The 26,948-nt window shown below is 44.8% G+C and overlaps 1 protein-coding gene, 1 non-coding gene and 2 pseudogenes across 8 annotated transcripts in view; all 4 read left to right on the top strand.

Moving 5' to 3' along the window:
- The first annotated feature begins 2,153 nt into the window (after window positions 1-2,153).
- LOC132236086 (zinc finger protein 554-like) lies at window positions 2,154-6,423 on the top strand (annotated as a pseudogene).
- Window positions 6,424-14,589: 8,166 nt separating this feature from the next.
- Window positions 14,590-14,713, top strand: LOC132236334 (small nucleolar RNA SNORA51; annotated as a pseudogene).
- A 648-nt stretch (window positions 14,714-15,361) lies between these two features.
- Window positions 15,362-26,948, top strand: part of LOC132235219 (zinc finger protein 555-like) — a 34,400-nt gene continuing 22,813 nt past the window's right edge. For 4 of the 7 annotated variants that reach the window (XM_059697233.1, XM_059697232.1, XM_059697231.1 and 1 more), the window contains exon 1: window positions 15,704-15,848. Coding sequence is in view for 6 of the 7 variants with exons in the window: in XM_059697232.1 (XP_059553215.1) it covers window positions 15,846-15,848 (3 nt within the window). In the remaining variant the exon portion in view is untranslated. Of the gene's footprint in view, window positions 15,849-26,948 lie in introns of all 7 variants that reach the window. The other 3 variants (XM_059697235.1, XM_059697236.1, XM_059697234.1) reach the window with 3 other exon arrangements.
- Window positions 25,376-25,482, top strand: LOC132236197 (U6 spliceosomal RNA). The gene has a single exon (XR_009453164.1). It is a non-coding gene; the product is annotated as a U6 spliceosomal RNA (small nuclear RNA).

Genomic DNA, 26,948 nt, shown 5'->3' with positions numbered 1-26,948 from the left:
GTCTGACATCCTGGGAGTCAGGGTTTCAACATGTGGATTGGGGGGGGGGGGGGGCACTTTTTTGTCCATGACAACAGATATACTGTGTATATACTGCTTATGTACTGTATGTACATATGTGCTTTATACATAAATAGAACAAGTTATTTTTCCCCTTTTCCCTCCCCTCCAAGAACCCATTTATAGCACCTTAAGGGTGACAGTACCCCGTTGGGAATGCATCCCCAAATGTTAATATCTTTTTGTTGTTGTTGTTAATCCTCACCCAAGGATATTTTCTCTATAGATTTTTAGAGAGAGTGGAAGGGAGGGAGGGTGGGAGGGCGGGTGGGGTTAAGAGAGGGAGAGAAACATCAATGTGAGAGAGACACCTGGATTGGTTGCCTCCCAAGAGGGATGGAATCTGCAATCCAGGCACATGCCCTTGACCAGTAATTAAACCTGAGACACCCCGCCCCCCCTCCCCCCCCAGTGCTCAGGCCAATGCTCTAAACACTGAGCAGCACTGACTGGGCTAATATTTTTTTTTAAATATGTTTTTATTGATTTCAGAGAGGAAGGGAGAGGAAGAGAGAGATAGAAACATCAATGATCAGAGAGAGTCATTGATCATTTGCCTCCTGCACATCCCCTACTGGGGATCGAACCTGCAACTCAGGCATGTGCCCTGACTGGGAATCGAACTGTGACCTCCTGGTTCATACCACTGAGCCACATGGGCCAGGCATTTTTTTTTTATTTTATTCCCTTTGCTTTGGCAACCATCAGCTTGTCTATATCTATGGGTCTGTTTCTGTTTTGTTTTGTTTATTCATTTTCTTTGTTGTTGTTTTTAGAGTCCACATATAAGTGAAATCATATGGCATTTGTCCTTCTCTGACTTATGTAGCATAATACCATTAAGGTCTATTTATGTTGTCGAAAATGGCAAGATTTCATTCTTTTTATGACCTATTAAATTCAATTGTATATGTATCACATCCTCTTTATCCAGTTGGCTCATTAATGGACACCTAGGTTGCTACCATATCTTGGCTATTGTAAATAATGCTGCAATGTACATAGGGGTGCATATATCTTTTTTCATTAGTGTGTTTCTTTGGATAAATACCCAGAAGTGGAATTGCTGGGTCACATGGTAGTTTCTATTTTTAATTTTTGAGGAACCTCCATACTGTTTTCCATGGTGGCTCCACCAATTTGCAATCCCACCAACAGTGCACGAGGGTTCCCTTTTCTCCACATCCTTGCCCACGCTTGTGGTTAGTTGATTTATTGATGATAACCATTCTGACAGGCGTGAGGTGAGATCTCATGGTAGTTTCCATTTGTATTTTTCTGATGATTAATGATGTTGAGCATGTTTGAAAATTTATCAAAACTAAGACATTACTGGTAAATGGAATGGTGGTTACCAGGGGCTGGGGGGAAGGGGGCGGGGAATCGTCAACCAGCAGGCATAAAGTGTCAGTGAATAAGCCCCCGAGATGTGCTGGACAATGTTGTACCTATAGTCAGCGGTCATATATTGTTTACTTACCATTTGCTAGAGGATAGATCTCACTGTACATGTTCTTATCATGATAAAGTTAAAATAAACCAACTAAGACATTAACTTGGGTTCTCTTTACTATTAGCTAGACTACAAATTTTATTTCAGATTTCACCATATTTCCTGCTCACATCCTTTTTCTGGTCTGGGAGCCCATGCAGGATCCCATGTAACATTAAGTCGTCATATCTCCTTGGGCTCCTCCAGCCTGGATGGTGTCTTTGTCTTTCCTTGTCTTTCATGACCGTGGCACCTTTGAAGAGCAATGGTCAGGGTTGTAGGAGGCCCCTCAAACTGAGTTTGATGTTTTCTTATAATTACCCTGAGATTCTGGGTTCTGGGGAAGATATTCCAGAGGTGAGGCGCCCTCCGCCTCATGTCAGGACACCTGATGCCCTCACATTGCTGATGACATTAACCTGGGTCACCTGGGGAAGGTGGGCCCTGTCAGGAGTCTCCCCTACAAAGTCAGCTTTTCCCCTTGATCTGCACTGTTCACTGGAAACCAGTCGCTGAGTCAGTCCTCCCTGAAGGGGAGGGAGGTTAGGTCCACCTCCTGGAGGAAGGTGTGTTGAAGAATTTTCAGTCACATGTTTAAACTATGACGGTAATTAATAAATATTTTGGGGGTACGACTTTGAGCTCTGTAGATGTCCTGCTTCTCCTTGGAGTCTCACCGGTCACAAAGCTCACATCCATACGTCTTGTCTGCAGGAATTCTTGCTGGGGTGTCCCTGTGCTGATCATCTGTGTCTGAGGGGTGATTTATTTATTTTTAATCCTCACCTGAGGGTATTTTTCTATTGATTTTTACAGAGAGTGAAGAGAGAGGGAAAGGCAAGAGGAATATCGATGTGAGAGAAACGCATCGAATGGTTGCCTCCTTCACGCGCCCTGACCAGAGCCTGGGCCCGGGAGGAGCCTGCAACCAAGATACGTGCCCTTTACTGGAATTGAACTCGGGACCCTTCGGTTCGCAGGCCAACGCTCTATCCACTGAGCCAAACCGGCTAGGGCTGAGGGGCCGATTTTTGAAGGTTGCATCTGTGAATACAGATCACGCCCACAGGAGGTGTTCAGTACACAGCCCCTATTTCTTACTCAGGAGTCTGGGTGAGGGTTTGCTGTTTATATCACCAAGAGCAGGCGCACGCTCCCTCATGGTGAGCGAGGACAAAGCAGGACTGTCCCGGGGTTTTGTCAACCAGAACCAGAGCCAGACAGTCCTCAGAGCGGTGGAAACCGATTCACATCAGGAGCTCCTGCAGTGGGGAGAAGAGAGCTTAGTGTAGACCTGGGCCCAACTCCAAGTCAGTGTGACAAGTGGGGACTTGCAGCCGGCGAGTGGGTGGGTCAGTGGATGGGAAATCGCCAAGGGGAAATATCAGGGGGGTTCTGGCTGCACCACCTAACAGGATTCCTGCTACAGGCGGGGCGATCGAACACTGCCTGGGTGGGTGGGTGGTGAGGAACTGTATTAGGTATCAAGAGTGATTGGATATGGCCCAGTTGGTGTGGCTCAGTGGTTGAGTGTAAATCCTTGAACCAGGAGTCATGGTTAGATTCCTGGTCAGGGCTCATGCCTGGGTTGCAGGCTCAATCCCCAGTGTGGGGTGTGCAGGAGGCAGCCAATCAATGAGTCTCTCTCATCGTTGATCTTTCTCTCTCCCTCCCTCTCCCTCCTCTCTGAAATCAATAAAAAATCCTATATAATAAAAGCCTAATATGCAAATTGTCCTCTCCAACGGGAATTCGACAGGGAGTTCGACTGGGAGTTTGACCAGGGGGCGGGGCCAGCAGTGGCAGTGGCAGGCAGCCAGGGGAAGGGAGGGACCCTAGCCATGCATGAATTTTGTGCATTTGGCCTCTAGTATATTATATATATATAAAAGAATGATCAGATATGGAAGATGAAGGATACTTGATTAACCACCTTAGCAGAATTCTTCCTAAAATTGGGCCTGACTAAAGTCTGCTCAAGGAGAGAGCCCTGTCACTGAGCAAAGGTACCAGTATCACCTCTTTCCTTGAAAGGGACGTGAGTCCTGTGGGCATGTGGGAGCTTCGAATTTCCCATGGGCTTCCAGGGTCATGTGTTCCCGTTTCTCGTAAATAACATGGGACAAGCCCATCTGGATGCTTCCTGCTGCGGGGCCAGAGCGGTTTGGCAGAAGATAGTCCAGAGGCAATTAGGGAGAAGCCAGGAAGGGAGAGAGGAATCTGAGACATGCAAGGGATGGGCGCACCTGTGAGGGTCACAATGGAGCCTTTCAGAATGTGGGTCTAGGAGGTTATACGGGGCTGAATGGTGTTCCCCCAAGTTCACATCTACAATGTGACTGTCCAGTTGACTCTTTTTTGTTTGTTTGTTTGTTTGTTTGTTTAATCCTCACCCGAGGATATTTTTCCCATTGTTTTTTAGGGAGAGTGGGAGAGAAGGAGGAAGAGGGGAAGAGAGAGGAGTGGGGGAGAGAGAGAAGAGAGAGAGAGAGAGAGAGAGAGAGAGAGAGAGAGAGAGAGAGAGAGAGAGAGATGTGAGAGAGACACATCAATTGGTTACCTTCTGCATGCTTCCCCACTTGGGTTGGGGATCGGACCTGCGACCTTTTGGTGCACAGGCCAACATTCTAGCCATTGAGCACACCAGCCAGGGCTGTCCAGTTGACTCTTGAACAACACGGGTTTGAACTGTGTGGGTCCACTTTTCTATGGGTCTTAAAAAATAAATACATACACTTCTGTAAATGTAATTTTACAGAACATTTTTTTTGTAGCTTTATTATGAACACCCTATGGAAAGGGTGTTCACTCTTTCGGCCACAGGTGTCTTTTCACTTGGAACAAGGAGAAGCCATGTTGATGGGGGCGGGGGAGGGGGAGGAAGGAGGTTTCCCAAGCCTCCTGTTCAGGTGAGAACCAAGCAGACTTGAGCCATTGGGATGGAGGCAGTGTCTTGGGGATTGTAGGTCAGAGATCTCTCCACAGAGGCCCTAATTGTATGGGGAGAAGGCCTAGGTCCTCGGTGGCACTCTCTCAGATGCCTTCAGTTCATCCTCCAGCAACACTCACCTTTCACATACTACCTTCTCCTCTTGGGTGCAGAGGAAAGAACATCCCCTTTCCTTCATGAAGCCATTCTATCTGTGTTTCTAGTTACATCTCTTACCTCCCTCCTTTCTTGATAATTCTTTCTCTCTGACATTTTAAAAAATATATTTTATTGATTTTTTACAGAGCGGAAGGGAAGGGGATAGAGAATTAGAAACATTGATGAGAGAGAAACATCGATCAGCTGTCTCCTGCACACTCCCTACTGGGGATGTGCCTGCAACCAAGGTATATGCTCTTGACCAGAATCGAACCTGGGACCCTTGAGTCCGCAGGCCGACGCTCTGTCCACTGAGTCAAACCGGTTAGGGCTCTCTGACATTCTTATTCCCCCCTTTTTTATAGAGCAGTTTTTGTACATTTACATTTTCTCCATTTCCACCATTGTCAAACTTTTCCCACTGCATCCTGTCCCAGCACACCAGCTTACTGACCCATCTCTCACTTTCCTGTCCTTCCCCCGTGTTGAAAGTTGATACTTGAACATGAATCCACATGTGCCTTGTATATATTGTAGGTACTTCTGTCCCACCATTCTTAAGTTAGAAGTTTTATTCTTTTTTTACTTTTATTTTTTGGTCCCCTCAGTTAACTTCAGATTGGGAGATTGGACTAAAACACCAAGAGTCAATTTACAAGAAGGTGGTTTTGGAGGAAGAACCATCTGGTGGTATGAATATGATAAAGCTCTCCAGAGAACACTGGGGATGTGGTCACCTGGAGGAGAACCAGGAAGACCTCCAGAGGCTTTGAGGCAAGTGGTATACATCCAATTAAAGGCATTTGCTCTAGAGAAGGCTACTGCCTGGCATGAAGTTGGGATAAACCGTAATCTGAGCACAGACCTTGTTTTATCACAGGGAGGTTCTGTAGGAAAACACTTCCGTGACTGTGGCCTAGATATGAGTGTTTGGTAGCGAGTCCATACTTAAACCATCACCAGATGAGATACACAGACCACAGACTCTGTGAAAGTAATGCATGTGGGAAAGACCTCAGCCAAAATTGTCCCCTTAGGCAACACAAAAGAACTGAAACATATGCAGAAAGTGGGAAATCATTTAGTCATCATATAAGTTTTACAATACATAGCAAAACTAATGCGGTGAAGAAACCCTATGAATGTTCCCAGCGTGGGAAAGTGTTTAACCGGAGGCATTCGCTGAGTGAACACCAGAGAATTCATACGGGAGAGAGACCATATGAATGTCAGGAATGTGGGAGGACCTTTACACACCACTCAACCCTCACTCGACATTTGAGAACTCATACTGGAGAGAAGCCCTATGTGTGCAGTGAATGTGGGAAAGCCTCCAACAGGATTTCATTTCTTACCCAGCATCAGAGGACTCCCACGGGGGAAAAGCCCTATAAAGGCAAAGACTGTGGAAAATCCTTCTGCCAGAGTTCTTACTTGGTCTTGCACAGGCGAACACATACTGGTGAGAAGCCCTATGAATGTAATGAATGTGGGAAGGCCTTCAGCGACCGACTGCTCATCACTTAACCAGCCCGAGCAAACTCACACTGGTGAGAACCCCTATGAGTGCAATCAATGTGGAAGAGCCTTTGTCCTCCCTGGTTAGGCATGGGAGAACTCACACTGGAGAGAAACCCTATTGCTGTAATAAATGTGGAAAAGCATTTGGCCAGAGTTCTTCCCTTGTCACACACCAGAAAACACACTAGTAAAAAAACAACTATAAAATCATTGACTGTGGGAAAGCTTTTTCTATAAGAGCAGCCACTTTATTGCATTTTAGAGCTTGCTTGCTGCCCTGTAGAATACATTTTGTTAGCACTCTACCAAATAAATATGGTTAGACATTGCCCTTCTGATGTCCTACTTGAAAAGAAGTAGGCTTATGCCACATTCTTTTAAAAATATATATATTTTTATAGATTTCAGAGAGGAAAGGAGAGGGAGAGAGAGATAGAAACATCCATGATGAGAGAGAATCATTGATTGGCTGCCTCCTACACACCCCACACTGGGGATCAAGCCTGCAACCTGGGTATGTGCCCTTGACTGGAATCAAACTGGGGACCCTTCAATCTGCAGACCAACACTCTATCCACTGAGCCAAACCAGCTAGGGTGCACATTCTTTTTTCTTTTTTAAATAGCAATATAAAAATCACTTTATATACATTCAATCAATAACAATTAGGTGATATAAGAACAAGTTTGAGCAGCATCAATTTGTGAGCATACAGGCCTTGCTGACATCGTAGTTGGTGGCCTCTCATCCTTGAGATGAAGGCGAGTGTCAGAGATGGGGTAGATGTCCATTCGTGGTCAGCTACCTGATAAGGTAAGGTCTCTTTAACGCTGTTGGAGAGAGACTTTTATTAATGTATTTCCCAGTGGACAAAAATCTCAGGGTTGTCGTAGTCTTTGAATCTTTGCCTCCTAGGAGTACAGTGAAATGAATGTTACTAATTTGTTAGTTCCTACAATGCAAAATGTCTGCTTTTTAGTTTTCCTTATATTTGGGAAACAAAAGATTAAAAAATGAACAATATTTTAAACAGTCATAAGAATAATTATTCTCAATTATTTAGTCCCATAGTTACTTTTGTTTATCCTGATTATTTGCCAGTAGTTTTTTGAACTCAGTTATTCCTTCAAGCTCTAGAAAACTTCATCCAATTCAAAGATATGACCTCCTTAGAAGCCTGCAAATTGGAATAAGTCAGAGTCCTTTTCATGGATTTTTCTAAAGATATAATATACCTGCTGCTGGGGCTGTAGCAGGCAGAGAAGTTCCCAGTGCCCACACAACAATACCCCCACCATATTGATGGGAAGAGGACTTCTAGGGTGCACATTCTTGAATGAAAGCCATGAGATCTAGATGGGTCTAGACCAGTGGTTCTCAACCTTTCTAATGCCGCGACCCTTTAATACAGTTGCTCATGTTCTGGTGACCCCCAATTTCATTGTTACAAATGGAACATAATTAAAGCATAGTGATTAATCACAAAAACAATATGTAATTACTAGAGGCCTGGTGCACGAATTCGTGCACAGGTGGGGTCTCTCAGGGTGGAATGCAGGGATCAGGCCCCAGCTCGTGCCCCCAGGCTTGCAGCCCTGCAGCTCCACATAGTACTCTACCTTGACCTGGTTCTGCCCCTCACCTGCTCCACCATCCTGAATGTGGGGCGATCGATTGGGGCTGGGCCCCCCACCCTGCTCCCTCAGTGCCTGGGAGCCAGGCAGCGTCCCCGCTTCCACCAGTGGTTGCCATCTGCAGGGTGATTGGCAGAGTGATTTGGCTCCCACTTGCCCCTGCCTTGGCCTAGCACCACCCACTCACCTGCTCCACCATCCCGCCAGTCCCGCTCTCGTCGGGGGCCCATCAGGGCTGGCAGCGCCTCCACTGCACCCAGTGCCGCATCACTGATGCCGGCCATGTTCTGCGCCGCCCCCTGGTGGTCAGTGCACGTCATAGCAAGTGGTCAAACTCCAGGTCAAACGACTGCCTGAGGGGACAACTTGCATATTAGGCTTTTATTATATAGGATATATGTGTTTTCCGATGGTCTTAGGTGAATCCTGTGAAAGGGTCGTTTGACCCCCCGAGGGGTCGCGACCCACAGGTTGAGAACGCTGGTCTAGCAGGACCTTTTAATGAGGAAAATTGCCACTGAGCTATGCCCCAGGAGTTCCATCTTCTTGGAAAAGATCTATAAATGGGCATACTAACAGGGAATGGGATTTTAGTAAGAACTATCATATTCATTGAATTGGTGAGTCAAAAGGTATTCTGTTTCAACTTTTTCTTTCCGTTGTCAATTTATTTATTTATTTGTTTTTTAATCCTCACCTAAGAATAAATATATATATACTATATCCCAGTGGTGAGGAAGCAGGGTGGCTTCATGGGCATGTGACCTGTAGAGTCACCCAAGACTCTGCTCTCAGAAAGGTCTTATATTCATCTCAGTATTATTAATAATTTTGAAGGGTCTTCCCTAAATTTTTATTTTGTAGTAAGCCCTACATGTTCTGTAGCCAGATCCATGATGGAGTGAGGGGAAAGAAAGAACAGATGTTAAATAAGGAACCAAATACATTAATTAAATAATTACAGATTTTGGTAGATTCTTTGGAGCACAAAACAGGATACTGTGGTAATCTATATATATAAAAGGCTAAGTGTCCATTTGTCTGACCGGTAGCTATGACACACACTGACCACCAGGGGGCAGACGCTCAATGCAGGAGCTGCCATGATGCACACTGGTCATTTAAAAATAAACGGCACTGCCCTGGCCGGTTTTTTTTTTTAATATATTTTATTGATTTTTTACAGAGAGGAAGGGAGAGAGATAGAGAGTTAGAAACATTGATGAGAGAGAAACATCGATCAGCTGCCTCCTGCACACTCCCCACTGGGGATGTGCCCGCAACCCAGGTACATGCCCTTGACTAGAATCGAACCCGGGACCCTTCAGTCCACAAGCCGACGCTCTATCCACCGAGCCAAACTGGTTTCGGCTGCCCTGGCCGGTTTTGCTCAGTGGATAGAGTGTCAGCCTGTGGACTGAAGGGTCCCGGGTTCGATTCCAGTCAGGGGTATGTACCTTGCTTATGGGTACATCCCCAGTAGGGGCTGTGCAGGAAGCAGCTGATTGATGTTTCTCTCTCATCGATATTTCTAACTTTCTATCCCTCTCCTCTCCTCTCTGTAAAAATCAATAAAATATATTAAAAAAAAATAAATGGCATCTTGGACCTGGTGCCGACAAACCAACACTCAGCTTCCCAAAAGTGGGACACAGGCCCCACCGCCACCCCAGAGTGACACCCCAACAAATCGCAGCCAATGCTGCCAAGACCCCATGGCACAAAACACGACCCACAGCCCAGCCCAGGCTAGAAATGGTGGTTGTGGGCACTGGGTAATGATGTCATATAGCAATGCCCGACTTCCTCTCCCTAGCAACTAGCCTCCTTGAAGTTTCTTCAGTCCAGGAACTTGCTTTATAGCCAGGTGCAAACATTTTATAGTTTAACCAAATGTTTGTGAAGCGTTTTCCCATGCCTCATCCGATTTGGTCCTCACAGAAGTCCGGGAGTAGGTAGATATGACACTCAGTAGAATCCTATTTTCTTTTCATTAGCAAGATGCAAATAGCGATATTAAAATATTTTTTCTAATTAATTTCCTTTCAATGTGCACAAACCTGTGCACCAGGACACTAGTAGATAAAAAGAGAGCAGCCAACCTCAAATAGGGCCTTCCTGAGAGTCTGAATCTAAGTTGAGATGTGAATCATTGTATCAATCAAGATGAGGAATTTAACCAGAGGAGAGCTTAAGTTTAGCTGTTTTCCTATGTGGTTTTATGATCATTAAAAAATTATATATTTGCAGTTTTGATTTCTCTGACTAAAAAGTATTTTGAGAGAGGATATATTTTTTAAACTTCTGGGTATTTAAATGTCCTTTCTCCTTCTTTAAAAGTAAATTCTTTTTCTTGTCTTATTGCACTTGCTCACTCCTTGAGTACTATGTTGAATGGGAGTGTTGAGAACAGATCTCCTTACTTTGTTCCTGACCTTAGGGACAGGCATGCAGTCTTTCATCATAGAGTGCAATGTTAATTGTAGGATTTTCATAGATGCCCTTTATCCTTATTTTTTAAATTAAATTTCTGCTTTTATTATGCTGTAGTCTTAGAATATGTCTACTGTTTTGAATCTTTGAAATTTATTGAGGTTAATTTTATAGATATTGAGAAGCATTCTCTGCTTTTCTGATTAGGAATCTGGATTGTCTGTTAAATAAATCTTATTAAACAACTAGAGGCCTGGTGCATGAATTCATGCATGGATGGGATCCCTCAGCCTGGCCAGCGATTGGGGCCGGCTGGCTGGGGAGGGACCGTGGGAGGTTGGCTGGCCCAGGAAGAGACTGCAGGAGGGCTCCAGGGCATGTCTGGCCAGTCTCGCCCAATCTCAATCAGCCAGACTCCAGTAGCAAGCTAACCTACCAGTTGGAGTATCTGACTGGTTGAGAGATAGACTGATTGGTCAGACACTTAGCTGACTGATATATATTAGAGGCCCAGTACATGACATTCGTGCTCTGAGGTGGTCCTCAGCCCGGCCTGTGCCTTCTTGCAGTCTGGGACCCCTTGGGTGATGTCCGCCTGCTGGCTTAGGCCTGGTCCCCAGCAGGATGTCCCTGGCAGGCAGACATCCCCCAAGGGGTCCTTAGCACTGCTGTGGAGGCAAGAGAGGCTCCGGACACTGCCGCTGCACTCGCCAGCCATGAGCCTGGCTTCTGGCTGAGCAGCGCTCCCCCTGTGGCAACGCATTCACCATCAGGGGGCAGTTTCTGCATTGAGTCATTCCACTGTTTGGTCGATTTGCATATTAGCCTTTTATTATATAGGAGGATGGCTCTCAGATTTTATGTCAGGTGGTTCAAATTTAATAAGCGAGAGTTAGAGCCCAGTCATATGTATTTTGAACATTAACACTATGTTATTTCACTGATATTCATTCTCTTTCAATTACAGTTGACACACACTGATTGTCTTTGGATTGCTGATTCAAAGATAATTAGCTCAAGAGAATTAACTTACAGTTTTCTATTATTACTAGAGGCCTGATGCACAAAATTCATGCAAGAGTAGGCCTTCCTTCCCCCGGCTGCCGGCACCAGCTTCCCTCTGGCACCCGGGATCCAGGCTTCCCTCCAGCACCCAGACCTGGGCTTCCCTCGCAGCCCTGGCTTCGTTCTGGAAGGTCATCTGGAAGGACGTCTGGTCTAATTAGCATATTACACTTTTATTATTATAGATTGTGCTTAATTTCCTTCATTATTTTCTGTTATTTTTTCTGCTTCATTTTTGTTGTTTTTTAATTTTTGTTTTATGTTTTATTTATGGTAAATAATTCATGACAGGTCTTCATTGTGAATTGTATCCTTTATCATTCTGAAGTGATCTCTTTGTCTGCCTTTTAAACAAAATTAATCTGTCTATTTTGGGTAATATTTTTCACCTCTGAATTTCAACTCTTTAAATCCCCTGTGTTTCTCTTCTTAACATACAGATGGATTTTGTTTTAGGATCCTTTTATTTTGGTGTAATAAATGTTGTTGTCTTTAATTCTGCTAACATATTTTATGTCATTTTTCTTATTTTTGAAGTTTCTTTTCTCTATTTTTTACTGTATTATCTGTATTGGAGGAATGTATTTTCTGATAATTTGAAAGGTGTATTGTCTGCTTTAATTTATTTTGGCATTTTATTTTATTGCATTAAACATTACAGTAAATTTATGTATTATGATTTAACATTATCCCGATTTTGAAGGATAAGAAAGTCAAATTATGGAGTATGTATAGGATAATAGCATATTTATAAAATTTGAATATAGAAATAGTAATATTATATATAGTTTATGGGTCCATGTATATGGCATGGCAGTAATAAACATCACATTTGGGAATATAGAGGTATATGCGGGACATTTCAACTCTATAATGGTTTTTGTTTATTTGTTTGTTAATCCTTGACTGAGTATATTTTTTCCCATTGATTTTTAGACAGTGTGGAAGAGAGGGGTGTAGAAAGAGAGGGAGAGTCAGTAAGAGAGACACATCCATTGGTTGCCTTCCACACGTGCCCCAACCGGGTCCGGGGATCAAACCTGCAACCCGGGTACATGCCCTTGACTGGAAATCAAACCCAAGACCCTTCACTCTAACCACTGAGCAATAGGGTTATAATGTTTTTGTTCTTTCAAGAAATCTGACAGAGTATGGTGAACTGATAGGATTTCTTGCAGCTTAGCAGTAGATACATGAGTACTCAAAATGTTGTTACCTTCATATTTCGTATGATTGAAACGTTTCATAATAGTTTTAAAAGTGTCCCCCTCCCTTCTTGCTGTCTTGTGGTTATTATTAACATATGCCTTTGTGAGGAATGCCAAATCAACTCTCCTAATGTTTTGCAAATGGATACTTGTGGTTTGGGATAACATTTCAGAATATCATTTTATCCAAAAAGTACTATATTGAAAAAGAGAGAAAAAGGAAAAATATATACACAAAGTGCTATGTTTCAGACACAAGGACACAAAGGTGTGCTCTGAAAAAAGTCAGATCACTCCAAGATGTGTTGTACTGGGAGCAGAGTCGCATTGAAAGAACGTATGGAACGTCCACAGTTGTAGGATGAAAGATGAGATTGGGAATAGGAGTTATCTGTGCCATGTATTAAGTTACAGCTTCTCTGCTTGAGACCCACTGTATGAGTTACTCGTTATCACTGTAAGAGATTACCACACATTTAGTGACTTAAAACAACCAATTTATTCATATAACAGTCGTGGCGGTGAGAGCCTAAAATCGAGGTGTGGGTAGGGCTATGTTCTTTCTGGAGACCCCGGGGGAGAATTGTTTCCAGTCTTTTCCAGCTGTTAGAGACACCACATCCCTGACTCTGACCTTCCTGCCTCCTTCTTATGAGGTCCCTTGTGATGACACTGGGTCCCCCAGGGATTCTAGGGTCACTCCCCATCTCAGGATTCTTTTGTGTACGGGATGACGCTTCAACCAATTGAGCCACCCGGCCAGGGCTCAGGATTCTTAACGCAATCCCATCTGCAAGGTCCCTTTTGCCACGGGAGGTGACATAGGATGTGCACATCTTTAGGGGGCTGTTCCTCTGCTGGCCACACTTACCCTTTCATACTTTGCTTTGTGATGTGGGGTGGAAATGCCACGTAACACGTTTCTGTATTGCCAACAGCTTCCCATTAAGCTCTGCTAATGGAAGACTTTGGAGGGAGGGTGCCAGGCTGGGGGAGAGAGAAGGGATTTGTTTTGTCCTGGCCTCTCACTCCTTGCCTGTTTGGACATGGCTTTGTTTTTTCTGTGCATGAGTAACATTCTAGTGTGGTCCAAATACCTTCAGTCACACTTTTCCCCCCTCAGATTGCCAGAGTTGTTATTCTCCTCTCTTGCTTTTTATCAATAGTTCAGAGACAAGCCTCATTTTTCACCTTAAAAATGAAGTGACATGTTCATTGAGAGTGATGCCCCTGGGATAGATCTCTGGACATGTTATGGCCAACAGACAGGAATGCTACAGGTCCATGCCAGGGCCCGATCTGAAGGCCGACTTCTAAATTCCATGCTGATTTGTTGAAACTTGGCACTAATTAGTGATACATATTAAACAAAAATTCATATAACCATATTTTATTTTGAGTAGTTTATAAATCCAATGAATATTTTTAACTCAAACCTTTTAAATTGTTTTAATTAAAAAATTGATTTTAGAGAGAGGAAGAGAGAGAGAGAGAGAGAGAGAGAGAGAGAGAGAAAGAAACATTGATTTGTTGTTCTACTTATTTATGCATTCATTGGTTGCTTCTGTTTTTTTTTGTTTGTTTTTTACAGAGAGGAAGGGAGAGGGATAGACAGTTAGAAACATCGATCAGCTGCCTTCTGCACACCCCCTACTGGGGATGTGCCTGTAACCAAGGTACATGACCTTGACCAGAATCGAACCTGGGACCTTTCAGGCCACAGGCCGACGCTCTATCCACTGAGCCAAACTGGTTAGGGCCATTGGTTGCTTCTTATATGTGCCCTGACTGGGGATAGAATCCTCAACCTGTATGAGGACAATGCGATGCTCCAACCAACTGAGCTACCCAGCCAGGGCAACTCGAAGCTTTTTTATGGGTTAGTCCTCTGAACACTAATTTTTATAAAGTAATATCAAACCTTTCTGGAAACCATAACAAAAGAATTTTTTAAATTGTAAATAAAATGACAAGTGATATCAGAATTGGGGTGACCACTTAATCTCGAAGGAGAGAGTGTTTCCTAACATGAGCAGGCATCTGCAATGCGTTAGCCTCCATCATTGGGTGTATTAGGAGTTCCCAGGCCGCCTGCTGGTGCCGACCACGGGCTGCATTCTTACACTGACTGTGCAGAGACAGGAGGCAGAGTAACCCACCCCACACACCTCAGCTCAGGCCCTTGGTCTGTGTTGTGAATGGGGAGACAGTGAGTAAAAAGAAAAAAGTTTTCAGGTCTACCTCAAACTTATATAAGCTTTTTTGTTGTTTTATATCAGTTAAAATAGGAATTCAATTGCCGTAGCCTTTTTAAAAAGAAAAACTTTTAAAAACGTGTGGTAAAATACACATAATAGTAGTTCAACATCTCAACCAGTTTTAAGCGTACAGTTTAGTGAAATTAGGTACATTCATGCTGTGTGCAGTATCAGAGCTCTTCATTTTCAAAATCCTCTTGGAATACGCCGAAACCCTGATCTGACAGGAATTCCCTTGCAGCGTGAAGCTCGCCGAGAATTCTGGCATCTCAGCTATGGCTGTGCGGAGGGGCCCTGTGCAGGCTGGGGCCGCAGGGTCCCGCTTCCTACTGTGGGGGCAAAGGAGCCGGGGCCTCGGGCTGCTGACCTCGAGCCCCACAGTGAGGGCAGCGGGCGGGGCCTCCCGGTGTCACAGGTCACAAGTCAAAACCAGGTCCTACCTAGCGGGACCCTGCTGTGCTCCCGGAGACGTCACTATTGTCTTTGTTTTTAAACAAGGCGCACAGATCAACGGTGCTCCGCCCTGGGCTGACCCCAGATCATGAGACCCTCCGGTTCGGTCCCGGCTCCGGTCCGAGAACGCTCCAAGAAGAAACTAAATTAGAACTTCCCGATCCAGGGGGAGGACTCGGACCGGCTGCGGAGCTGCGGGTGGATGCCACACCCACAGGGAGAGGATTCTACTCCGAGCCCTCGTCCTGGGCTGTGCCCAGCCCAGAGTATCCCGACGGCCTGTCACTCCGGCGCAGGGGCGGGGCCTGAGAGAACTGTCCAATTAGGGCTATGAGGGCGGTGCCTAGGGAACAATCAGGCTGCAGGGGCGGATCCCGGAGAACTGTCCAATCAGAGGTTCCAGGGCGGGTCTCGAGTACTGTCTCGTCAGAGGCCCACGGATGTGGGCGTGCCAGAACACTGTCCACTCAAGACGCAGGATCCCGAACAACCTCCAATCAGAGATCCCGTGGAAGGAAGAGGGCGTGGACGTCGCTCTCAGCAGATCGCGGCGTTAGTGCGCACCTGCCCCGCGCAGCCCCAGGTAGCTCACACCTGCCTGGGCCAAGGGGAGGACGCCTTGAGAGCCCGGACATGGTGAGTACGTAGGGCCAGGACAGGATTCGGAGGGGCTGGAAGCGGCGGCGGGCCGGATCTCCCCGCACGCCCTGGGGTCCCTACCCGAGTCTCCTCTTCGGCACGGGGTGGAGCCCAGGAGTCCTGTCCGGCCCCTGCTCTGGGTCCTGGGTCTCAGAATCTCAGAATCTGGGCTTCGGGCGACTCAGGTGCACATTGCTGCATCCACCCGGGGGGCGGGGAATATCAGCCCCTGATCTGCTCCTCTCAGCGGACAGCCAACGCGATGGGCGGCGAGTCTGGGGAGACCTGGTGTGGGCCCCAAATTGGGACGGATCTACTGACCCCGACCCCAGTTAGTAATCCTTGGAGAACTGACGGGACTCTGGTATCTAGGAGAAAGATGGAAATGATTCGGGCCCCTGAAGGGAGAGAAACTAACCCAGAAGACGGGGAAAGCTCACCCAGTGAGGTGTGGCGTCACCTGCAAAGCCACCTGCACTTGGGACACACTGTGCCCTTTGTTCCGGGAGCACATCCGGTCACAGTGCGGGAGGGGTCTCCCACGTGATAGGATGGCTCATTGAAATCTTGAGTTTGAAGTCATCTATGTTTATGCTCCAGTTCAGCACTGCCCCTTACCTGGGCTTGTCCCCTTGAAAAGATGTACGTATTCACTTATTGGAGCCTCAGTTTTTCAGCAAAATATAAAATACTTTTAATTAATAGAGCAGGAAAGTTAATATTTCCTAAGAGATGAATTTCATGGGGGGGGTGACTGGGGGGGGGGGAAGAGTGTCTTTCTTTCCATTTGTTAAACTTTCTTCTGTTCCTTTGAGTGATATAAGAAAAGGAATTCCAGGGCTTAGCCTTGAAAGTCCTACTGGGGAAATGACTGTCAGAGAAACTGAAAACCCCTTCTGTTAGGGTCGCCGAAGGAGGAACGCACGAGGCCAAAATGGGTAAAGATTTTAAATTTATTATTACATCTGCTGGCAGGAGGGCTGAGACCTAACTGCGTCAGCAGGGCAGAGTAGGGAGAGCAGGATATTATGTCACTTGTAAGGGTCAGAGTAACCAGTGGGACCAGGTGCAGGTGGGGGCCAGGTGGAGGTGGTCCCCTGGAAACTGGGTGAGGTAGCTGCCAATCATGAGACCTAGAATGAGAATAACAGGTCAGTCGTGGGGAGGGGCAAGAGCCCCAAGCAGAGCATAATGGAGTGCAAGAATGTGCCTAACACCTTCCAATATGGCAGCAGAGAAATGAATACATTTCCACATAGTGTGGTAGGTGAATTGGTGAATTATAGAGATTCACCAAAATATCAGTTCTTTTCCTGGGCCGGGTGGAGAATTTGTGACAGTAGGTAAACTGTTGTTTACTATTATTGGTAACTAGAGGCCCAAAGCAGGAAGATTCCTGCAAGAATGGGCCTACCTTCCCCTGACTACCGGCACCGCCTTCGCTTGGCTGGAGCTGCCTTTCCACCTTCCCACGCTGCCCAGAGGCCCAGAGTGGCTGGGGCAGTGTGGAAAGCCTGCACCATGGTGACGATGCAAGTGCCTGCATATGCAAATTAACATGCCCTCTTTGGTGGGTTAATTTGCATACTCACTCCTGATTGGCTGGTGGGTGTTGCAAAGGTATGGTCAATTTGCATCTTTCTCTTTTATGAGTGTAGATACACTTTGCTTTAATCTAGAGTGAATTGATATTGTCTATGGAAGAGAAGGGAGTAAAGCATCTTTGTTACTTAGATAACTTTTTGTCACTGTCTCATGTATTAGTTTTTAATTTCTGCCACTGTTTTGTGGCTTCCCTGTTGTGAACTAATAGACAAGTGCCCACTTCAAAGTTGTTCCTTTCCATGGATTTAGTAGTCCATTCCTCTTCTAATTCCATCATGTCAGGATTACTATGGCTTTAAAATCCCTGCTTTGTGATAAGCAGGCCCCTGCCTTGTTCTTCAGAACGTTTTGGCTCTTTTTGTTCTTCCTGTTAAGTTTATAAAATTAGTATTTTTCAAGTCCTAAAAAAAAAAAAAAATCTGGCTTGGGGATTTAATGGAATTTTTTGAAGACTTTAGGCCTTTTTCAGAGGGTTGTTTTGCTAATACTGAATTCTCCGTTTTAAGAACATGTGCAATCTTTTCATTTATTTCATTCATTTTGTTACTTTTCTTAATGTTTAAAAATGTTTCCACTTGGTTATTGATAGCCTTCTTTAGACTTGATTAGTACTAATTTAAAAAAATTATATTGAATTTTTATTCTTGTTAAAAATCTTATTCTGTGATTACTTTTTTGCTCTGTTGGTGTCCTACATGTACAATTGGTAGAGGTTGGCATAAAGATAAGGTTTTTTTCTCTTTTAGTTCTTGTACACTTGTTTTCTGCTGGGTCTGGATTGAGTCCCTAGTATGTTGACCAGGAGGGAGGTCCTGAGCATACTTGTTTGTCCCTAATTGTTTGGAGAAAACAGCATCATGCCATTTATATGTTCTTTGTTATTTTTTTTAATATTCTATTATCAGTTTTCCTTTATCAGGTTATGTACATTACCATCTATTCCCCAATGGTAAGATGTATGAATGTTGAATATTATAAAATAGTTTTCAGCAGTTCCTAACATGATTACAGGCAAATCATATGAATTGATTTTAGAGTTTTCTATTGTATAAGATAATATCAGTATAGGAAAATGTATACAGCATATGTACAGTCGACAGATATTTAAAAACTTGAGGCCCGGTGCACGAAATTCATGCACTGGAGGGGCGGGGGTCCCTCAGCCCGGCCTGCGCCCTCTTGCAGTCCAGGTCTGGGAGCCCTTGGGGGATGTCCGACTGCTGTGAAGGTGGGAGAGGCTCCCGCCACTGCTGCTATGCTTGCAAGCTGTGAGCCTGGCTTCTGGCTGAGCAGCACTCCCCCTGTGGGAGTGCACTGACCACCAGGGGGCAGCTCCTGCATTGAGCATCTGCCCCCTGGTGGTCAGTGGGCATCATAGTGACCAGGTATTCTGCCATTCAGTCTATTTGCATATTAGCCTTTTATTATATAGGATAATCATCTGTGAAATGAAATTCAGCCCTAAATGTAGAACAAGCTTTCACACTTGAACACTAATGGCAGGTTCTCTCACTCTGATGAGTGTAACCAATATCTATGTATATATAATATATATATGTAATATACACATATATTTTTAAGCAATTTAGGTAACACTCTGCAGTGTTATTTCAAAGGCTTATTTTATTGTTCTTTACCTTTCAACCAGTCATTCATATTTATATTGATTCTGATATATACACACATACACAAATGAACATGTAAAGATCTATATCTCCCTCCTGATCCCCTCACTATGCCGCATTTTCCTTAGTACTTAGATTTGATTTGCTCATTATTGTTTTCCTCTGAAAGAATTTAAAATCCACACAATTCAGAATTTTTTGGTCAGTGCTGTAGCCCAATTGCCTGCAAGTACTAGGACCCCAGTCCCTGTAAATCAACTTTACTAAGTGAAAGAGCCAGAGGTCAGATCTTCAAACAAAGCACCTTTCACAAGACACGGGGCTTCACCAGGAAAGGAGCATGGGATAGGATGCTTCTGTTAGCTCAAAGTGCCAGGAAAATCTAGCTTCTCTCCTTACCACACTGGGAACAAAACAGCTGTAAGGTGCACGTGAAAGACATGCACGTGGTAGGAGTTCGTGTGATGTTATGCATGGACTGTTCTGCATTTCCTCTATTATGAACCAGCTTTAGTAATGTCTGCTTTACAGAGTTATTATAAGGCTCTGTGAGCTAATGTATGTGTATAAAAACTCTTTGCAAAGTTTTTTGCATATAATGAGTGCTCAGTGGCACTTTTTAAAAATGAATGTTGTAGAGCATTTGATGGTTTCAAGTAGGGTGTGTTGGGCGTTCCTGTTTTAGTCAGCTGGGCCGCTATAACAAAAACACCACAGACTAGTGGTTTATAAACAGCAAACGTTTATTGGTCACAGCTCTGGAGGCTGGGAAGTCCAAGGTCAAGGTGCTGACAGACTGGGTGACTGTTGAAGGCCGGCTTCCTGGTTCAGAGACAGCCGTCTCTTCACTGTGTCCTCACGTGGTGGAAGGCTCCAGGAAGCTCTCGGGTCCCTGTGATGAGGGCACTAGTTCCATTCATGAGGACTGGGAGGACTCCCAGGACTCAGCCTGTAGTCCTGCTCATGGCCATGATTTATTGCAATGCAAGAGTAAAGCAGTCAGCCCAGAAGAAAGGTGCCCGAGGCCAAGTACCAAGGAGAACAGGTCTAGGGTCCCCTCTAGTGACATCACAAAGTAGCCAGGTGTGACAGCACATTTGAAATGCCGACCAGGAGAGTTAATGAGAGGCTCAGTAACAGGGTTTTTACTGGGGGCTAGTCATGTAGACAGCTTCTTCCTGGCCCGAGAAAGAATTCAGACTCGTAGAAGGAGAGCAGGCCTTTGGCGGAAGCCTGATGGTTTGTATAAAAAGGCAGAGGGAGCTCCTTGTCTCCAGATGCTGAGAACTCTCCCCATATCCAAGCTGTCACATGCCCGCCAAGGGCCAACCTCGCAAGCAGGACTTCTGAGGACTTTCTCAGGCCAGCTCGGCTAACACTTCTGCACAGTCTGTTCCCTTGGCCCTTGAACAAGGCATCTTTTTTAAAAAAACAGTTTTTATTGATTTTTTTAGAGAGAGAGGAAAGGAAAGGGAGACATAGAGACATCGATGAGAGAGAAACATCAATGGGCTGCCTCCTGCATGCCCCCTACTGGGGATTGAGCTGTCAACCTGGGCATGTGCCCTCACTGGGAATTGAATGAATGGTGACTGCTTGGTGCATGGGTTGACACTCAACTACTGAGGCACACCAGCCGGGCTGCACAAGATATCTTTATAGCAAAATTATTAGTAGGATCCTCTACAGTAGGGTGAGAACCACCTGCAGTATTGGTTTTAGTTATGCCCTTTAGGAGGCCTGGACTTAGCCAGTTAAGTAAATCCCATTAACCATAAAGGTCTTAGAAAGCTGGGGGTGGGGGTGGCGGTGGTCTTCCTCAAATATCTGTATTCTGTTGTTCTTAACCTGGCTTCAGGTGTCAATTCCCGCACAGCACAACTCTGGCCAGTAAGTTGAAGCTGACCTGAGTGCCTTATCCGCAGATAAGACATGTCCTGATAGGACACACACCCGAGAAGTACAGTCCCAGAGGGCACACTTGCTCCCCGGGAAACTCAGAGTTTACGGTAGTCAGGGCACCCCGCAGGACATGCAGTTTGAACTGGTGACCTCTTGGTGCATGGGTTGATGCTCAGGCAGCCAGCCAGGTCAACAGGCCCCCACTGTATCCTCAGAGTTCTCAGTGCAGACCCAATAATTCACTCGGCCTTGTTGCAGAGGGACTGCTGAGGTGGTCTGTCTCAGACAGTTTTGTTTAGCCACGCACCAGTTTGTCCACCTCAGCAGTGCAGATGACCTCTGACGGTGATCTGTCAGTGTGGAAGCTAACAGCTGTGAAATGAGCAGCTTGATTTCAGATGATCCTATTGTAGAACAAGGCCGTTGTCATAGACATCGGTAAGTGATCCCACCAGACCCACTTGCATCCATGAGGCTTTCACAATTTCGGACCTCACAGAAAGCTATTAGAAATCTTCCACGTTCCAGGGTCCAAGTCCAGTTCACGGAGCTCCTACCTGCTTTCAGGTCAGCACAGTGTGTACTGAGGCCGAAACAGCCTGTCATGGACGCTGTTGGGTTTTAGCTCACAGGCAGGTCCGGGAAGTATAAATACAAGTGTTGTGAATTCAGAATGCCATCAAACACCAAGACCTTTTCTTCCCAGTAGGAAGGCTGATTCACTGCAGGGGCAGACAACTGTGGCCCAAGTGCAAGTAGAAATGAGACTGTCCTAAGCCCTTTTAGTTTTGTCTGTCTTAGAGTCCAAATTGACTGCTGGACAATTGTCAGCCTCTACAGGTCATCAGAAACAGGCTTTTATAAGAATTCTTTAGCCAACTGGAAACTTTTACTTAGCACATTGCATACCAGTAGTTTTTTTTTTGTTTTTTTTTTGTTTTTTTTTTTTGCATACCAGTAGTTTTATTGCTAGCTTTATCCAGTGGCCAGAGTACAAAAAACATTTTCCAAAGTATCATACTTTAAAAAGATATTAGCTTGTAAGAACATGTAATAACTTCAAAATGCAATGGGTATTTAGTTTTAAGGCGTGCCTTTAACATTTATGTAAAACACTGTGTAATATGAAAACACAAGAATGCTCGTGATCCGCCCTCAATGTGTTAAAATTCCAAAAGTCTACCTCCCATTTATTGTTGCCTGTCTTTTCATTTTCGTTCTTTCTTTCTTGAACCTAGGTAAAAATCATAGTAAAAAGTCATCAGTTCTGGAGACCTGATCTTGTTTCTAATACTTAAAGTTTACATTCCAACCCATGCACAGTGGCAAAAAGCAAGGAAGTTGTGTCTCACTGATAATTTTTTCCTTTGTACGGATTGGGGCAATCCCACTAGCACTGCTGAAGTTATGTGGATATACCATTTGCATCAGTTTTTATCATGCATGCAAGTGCAGGAATCACAATCATTTTAAGTAAAAAAATCTCCTCCCCCTTTATTCTCATTGCAAGTTCACTCACACCCTGTATTAGTTTCCCAGGGCTGCCATAGGAAGCAACCACAGTGCGGGGTGTGGTGGGGGGGGGGGCTTACAATTTTATTCTCTTACAATTCTGGAGGCTGAAGTCCAACATCAAGTTATTGATAGTATCATGCCCCCTCGAACCCTTGTTCTAGGAACATCCGTGTCTGTCACGGCTTCTGGCAGCCCCAGGCACTCCAGGCTGGTGGCGGTTCCGGGCTCTGCATTCCTCTTCACGGGGCCATTTCCCCCGTGCTTCTGTCCTCATCTGTCATTTTCCTCTTCTGAGGACATCGGATTTGGACCCATTGTAATGACCTCATTGTAACTTGATTACACTTGCAAAGACCTTATTTCCATAAAATTACATTCATAGGTACCAGGGATTAGTCGTTCAATGTATCTTTTGGGGGGGGGAACATAGTTCAATCCATAATAAAGCCCTAGTTATAAACTCAGCATTTACAGGATAAAATTACAGCTGCCAGGGAAGGTCCTGGCCAGAATGCAAGGTGGGTCAGGAGGCTACAGCAGCCCAGCTTGCTGAGCCTCCTACCGCCCCCCCCCCTCGGTTTATCTAAAGTTTTGCTCCAACTCTGGGAACTGATTTAACTTTTCTTCTCTCTATATGTAATGCAGACTTTTAGCACTTTTGGGCATCCAAAGGTCTCCGTTGGGAACTCGGGTTTTTTTTTTTCTTCCCTTGCTAGAGGAAGAACAAAACTCAAAGGCCTCACCAGGACTATTTTTTTTTTCTTTGTCACGTAGCCAGCAGGGCCAGAAGCAGCCTAGCTATCCAGTGAGCCCGCCCTCCTGGAGTCAGATCTGTCATGTTTACCTCTGTCAGCTTTATCTCCCATCAGACAGCAACTCAGCATTTCTCTCAGACCACGGACAGCTCCAGAGCCGCCCTGGCACCAGAGGACCACCCCTCCCTCTCCATCCTTCCCCCCAGACAGTGCTTCTGCCATATTTCAGTGAGCTGGGGTTTTCTAGCAAATCTACTTGTGTGTCTCAAACACAGCCCCCAGGCCCTGTTAGTGGGAGTCTCCCAACTCAGCCTGTAGTTGCACTCATGACTATGATTTGTTATAACAAAAGGACATGGACAAATCCGCAAAGGGGAAAGGTGCATGGGTGAGGGGGGGAGATGGAGGAAACCAGGGGAAGTTGGAAGAATCCTTCCCCAGTGGAGTCACACGGAGTGCACCCAGCAGTGAGTTGTGACAACATGTGAAATGTTGTCTCCCAGGGAGGCTCATAGAGACCCAGTGCCTGGGAGTTTTACTGACAGCTGATGGTATGAGCTTCGTCTGCTAGCATGTCTCCAAACACCAGGCTCCTGGAAGGAAAGCAGGTGTTCAGCATCAATGCTGTTGTCTGCGCAGTCAGTTTAGACAGCGTGAGGAATATCGATTCGGGTGGTGTGAAACCTCCCAAGTGAAAGGTCCCAGACACCAGCCAAGGCCAGCTGTGCCTCAGTAGTTTCTAAGGACAAACCTCCTCTTCTGCACAGTGTGCAAGGGAATTGATTAGAGGAAACACTACAGATAACTAGTGTTCTAACAGCAATTCAGCTGACCTCCTGTCATCCCCTGTTGAATAGGTAAGTACTGGCAGCAGAATTGACGGAGAGTATTTTCTGTTTCCTGCTCATGGGTGGCAGTGGGTTAATATTCTTTTTTAAAAAAACAAGGGCTTAGCCCGGCCGGCGTGGCTCAGTAGTTGAGCATTTACCTAGGAACCAACCCGGTCAAGGCATAAGCCCAGTTGCGAGCTTAATCCCCAGTGTGGGACCTACAGGAGGCAGCCGATCAGTGATACCCTCTCATCGTTGATATTTCTCTCTCTCCCTTTCCCTTCCTCTCTGAAATCAATAAAAATGTTTTAAAAAATAGATAAATAAATATAAAACAAGGGCTTAAAGAAAGTGCAGCCCCGACCAGCATGCCTCAGTGGTTAGAGCGTTGGCCTGCTCACTGGAGGGTTGTGGGTTCAATTGCCAGTCAAGGGCACGAACCTGGGTTGCATGTTTGATCCCCACCCCTGGTTGGGGCATGTGCGGGAAACAACCAATTGATGTGTCTCACATCAATGTTTCTCTTTCTCTCTCTCTCTCCCTCCCCCCTCCCCTTCATCTCTCTAAAAATTAGTGGGGGAAAATATCCTCACTCCTTGGGTGAGGATTATAAAATTAAAAAATAAAATAAAAAAAGGAAGTGTGCAGCTCAGTGGTTCATGAGCTTAGGGGTGGGCCTGACATATTCTTGGGCTCAGAGGGGAGGGATATGAAAATGAGAGACATTGGAAGTGCAGGGGATCAGTTTTCTACTGGAATTTGAGATGAGAAAGTGTTTCCTTTATAGGAAGGCACTGGTGAATCTCTTATCTGTTTTTTAATCAAAGGCAGATTTACCATTGGATGTTTTTTTTATTTCAGTAAACTCCTTGTCAAAAAGGGACTCTTAACCTTGCCCTCAAGGTCAGCAAGAGTACTCATGAGAAATCCAAAACACTAATTCAAAATGATATACGCACCCCTATGTTCATTGCAACAAGGTTTGCAGTAGCCAAGACATGGAAGCAATCTAAGTGTCCATTGACAGATGAATGGATCAAGACACGGTACATATATACAATGGAATATTGTCCAGCCATAAAAAGAATGAAAACTTACCACTTGTGACCATGTGGATGGACCTAGAGGGTATTATCCTAAGTGAAATAAGTCAGAGAAAGACAAAATACTATATGATCTCACTTATATGTGGAATCTAAGAAACAAAATAAGCAAACAGAGAACAAACTGGTAGTTGCCAGATGGGAAGGGGACTGGGTGAAAAGGGGAGGAGATTAAGAAGTACAAATTGGGTGCTCGCTTCGGCAGCACATATACTAAAATTGGAACGATACAGAGAAGATTAGCATGGCCCCTGTGCAAGGATGACACGCAAATTCGCGAAGCATTCCATATTTAAAAAAAAGAAAGAAAGAAAAAAAAAGAAGTACAAATTGGGCCCCCGTGGCTGGTGTGGTTCAGTAGTTAGAGCAGGAGTGGGGACCTTCCGGCTCATGGGCCATTTAAGGTCCAAGAAATGATTTGGTCTGGCCCTGCCAAGGCATTAGGAGTGAGTTAATTAAATGTTTGACCAAATATAGCAGGCTAATTTTTAAATTGACAATGTTATATGGCCAACAAATGATGTTATAAATATCCAAATGGCCGTTGGCAGAAAAAAGGTTCCCTACTCCTGAGCTAGAGTGTTGGCCCCCACACTGAAGGGTGTCGGGTTCTATTCCCAGTCAAGGGCACATACTTGGGTTGCAGGTTCAATCCCCAGCCCTAGTTGGGGCTTGTACAGCAGGCAACTGATCAATGTGTCTCTCATCGAATTTCTCTCTCCCTCCTTCTCTCTCTCCCCCCTCTCCCTCCCTCCTCTTCTTCTTCCCTCTTCCTCCTTCAGTTCCACTCTCCCTTAAAAAACAAAATCAATGGGAAAATATCCTTGGGTGAGGATTAACAAAAACAAAATTGTTTTTTAAAATACAAATTGGTTGTTACAAAATAGTCATGGGAATGTAAAGTATAACAGGGAATTTAGTCAATAATATTGCAATATAACTATGTATGCTGTCAGGTGGGTTCTTATCAGGGTGATCACTTTGTAAGTTATATGAATGTCTGATCACCATGCTGTACACCTCAAACTAATACAGTACTGTATGTCGACTGTCATTGAAAAATAAAATTAATTTTTAAAAAATGTAAGCCCTCACCCAGGTTTTACTTCGGGCTTCACATAGTACTGAGGGATTGGTATGCAGTAGAGAAGGAGCTGAAGTTTGTGTCACATGGGATTGGTGGTCCATAAAGTGTGAATATTTGTTTAAGTTGCATAGAATTTCTTTAATTTCCCTCATGTGGTCAGAACCCTTTGGTTAGAGAATAAGTCGTGATGTGGACACAGTAAAAATGTAGAGGTAAGTTTATTGTGTTAGTGGCACTTTAAATCTATGAGAACTTGAGTGTGGACATGGAGAATGAGATTCTGATGTTGAGTCATAGCCTAGATCAGGGATGGGCAACCTTTTTGTGAGTGCGTGCCAAAACCAGCAAAATCTCTGACTCAAAATTCTTCTGCGTGCCAACCCTAATTTTTTGAGAACATGTTACGCCTACTTGATATCTCTTAAGGTGTATGTATGTGAAGAACCTTGAAGAAATAATAAAATTCATTTGAGTGACAAAAACACAGTATATGATAATGAAAAATACATTTATTTTTTAATGTGTACATGTACACTGATAGTCCAACAAAAAACTTTATGACTTCGTTTGATATTATCAGTGGGACTTTTGCTGCTGCATCACTGATGACAGAGATTTTACATCAGGTTTATATTTCGTGACCTTCAGAGATACGCACGAGCTACTACTTTCATC

Source organism: Myotis daubentonii, chromosome 5, assembly GCF_963259705.1.
Source record: "Myotis daubentonii chromosome 5, mMyoDau2.1, whole genome shotgun sequence".
NCBI classification, from domain to species: Eukaryota; Metazoa; Chordata; class Mammalia; order Chiroptera; family Vespertilionidae; genus Myotis; species Myotis daubentonii.
Note: the sequence above shows the minus strand (reverse complement) of the source record. Positions and strands in the feature narration are given on the sequence as shown.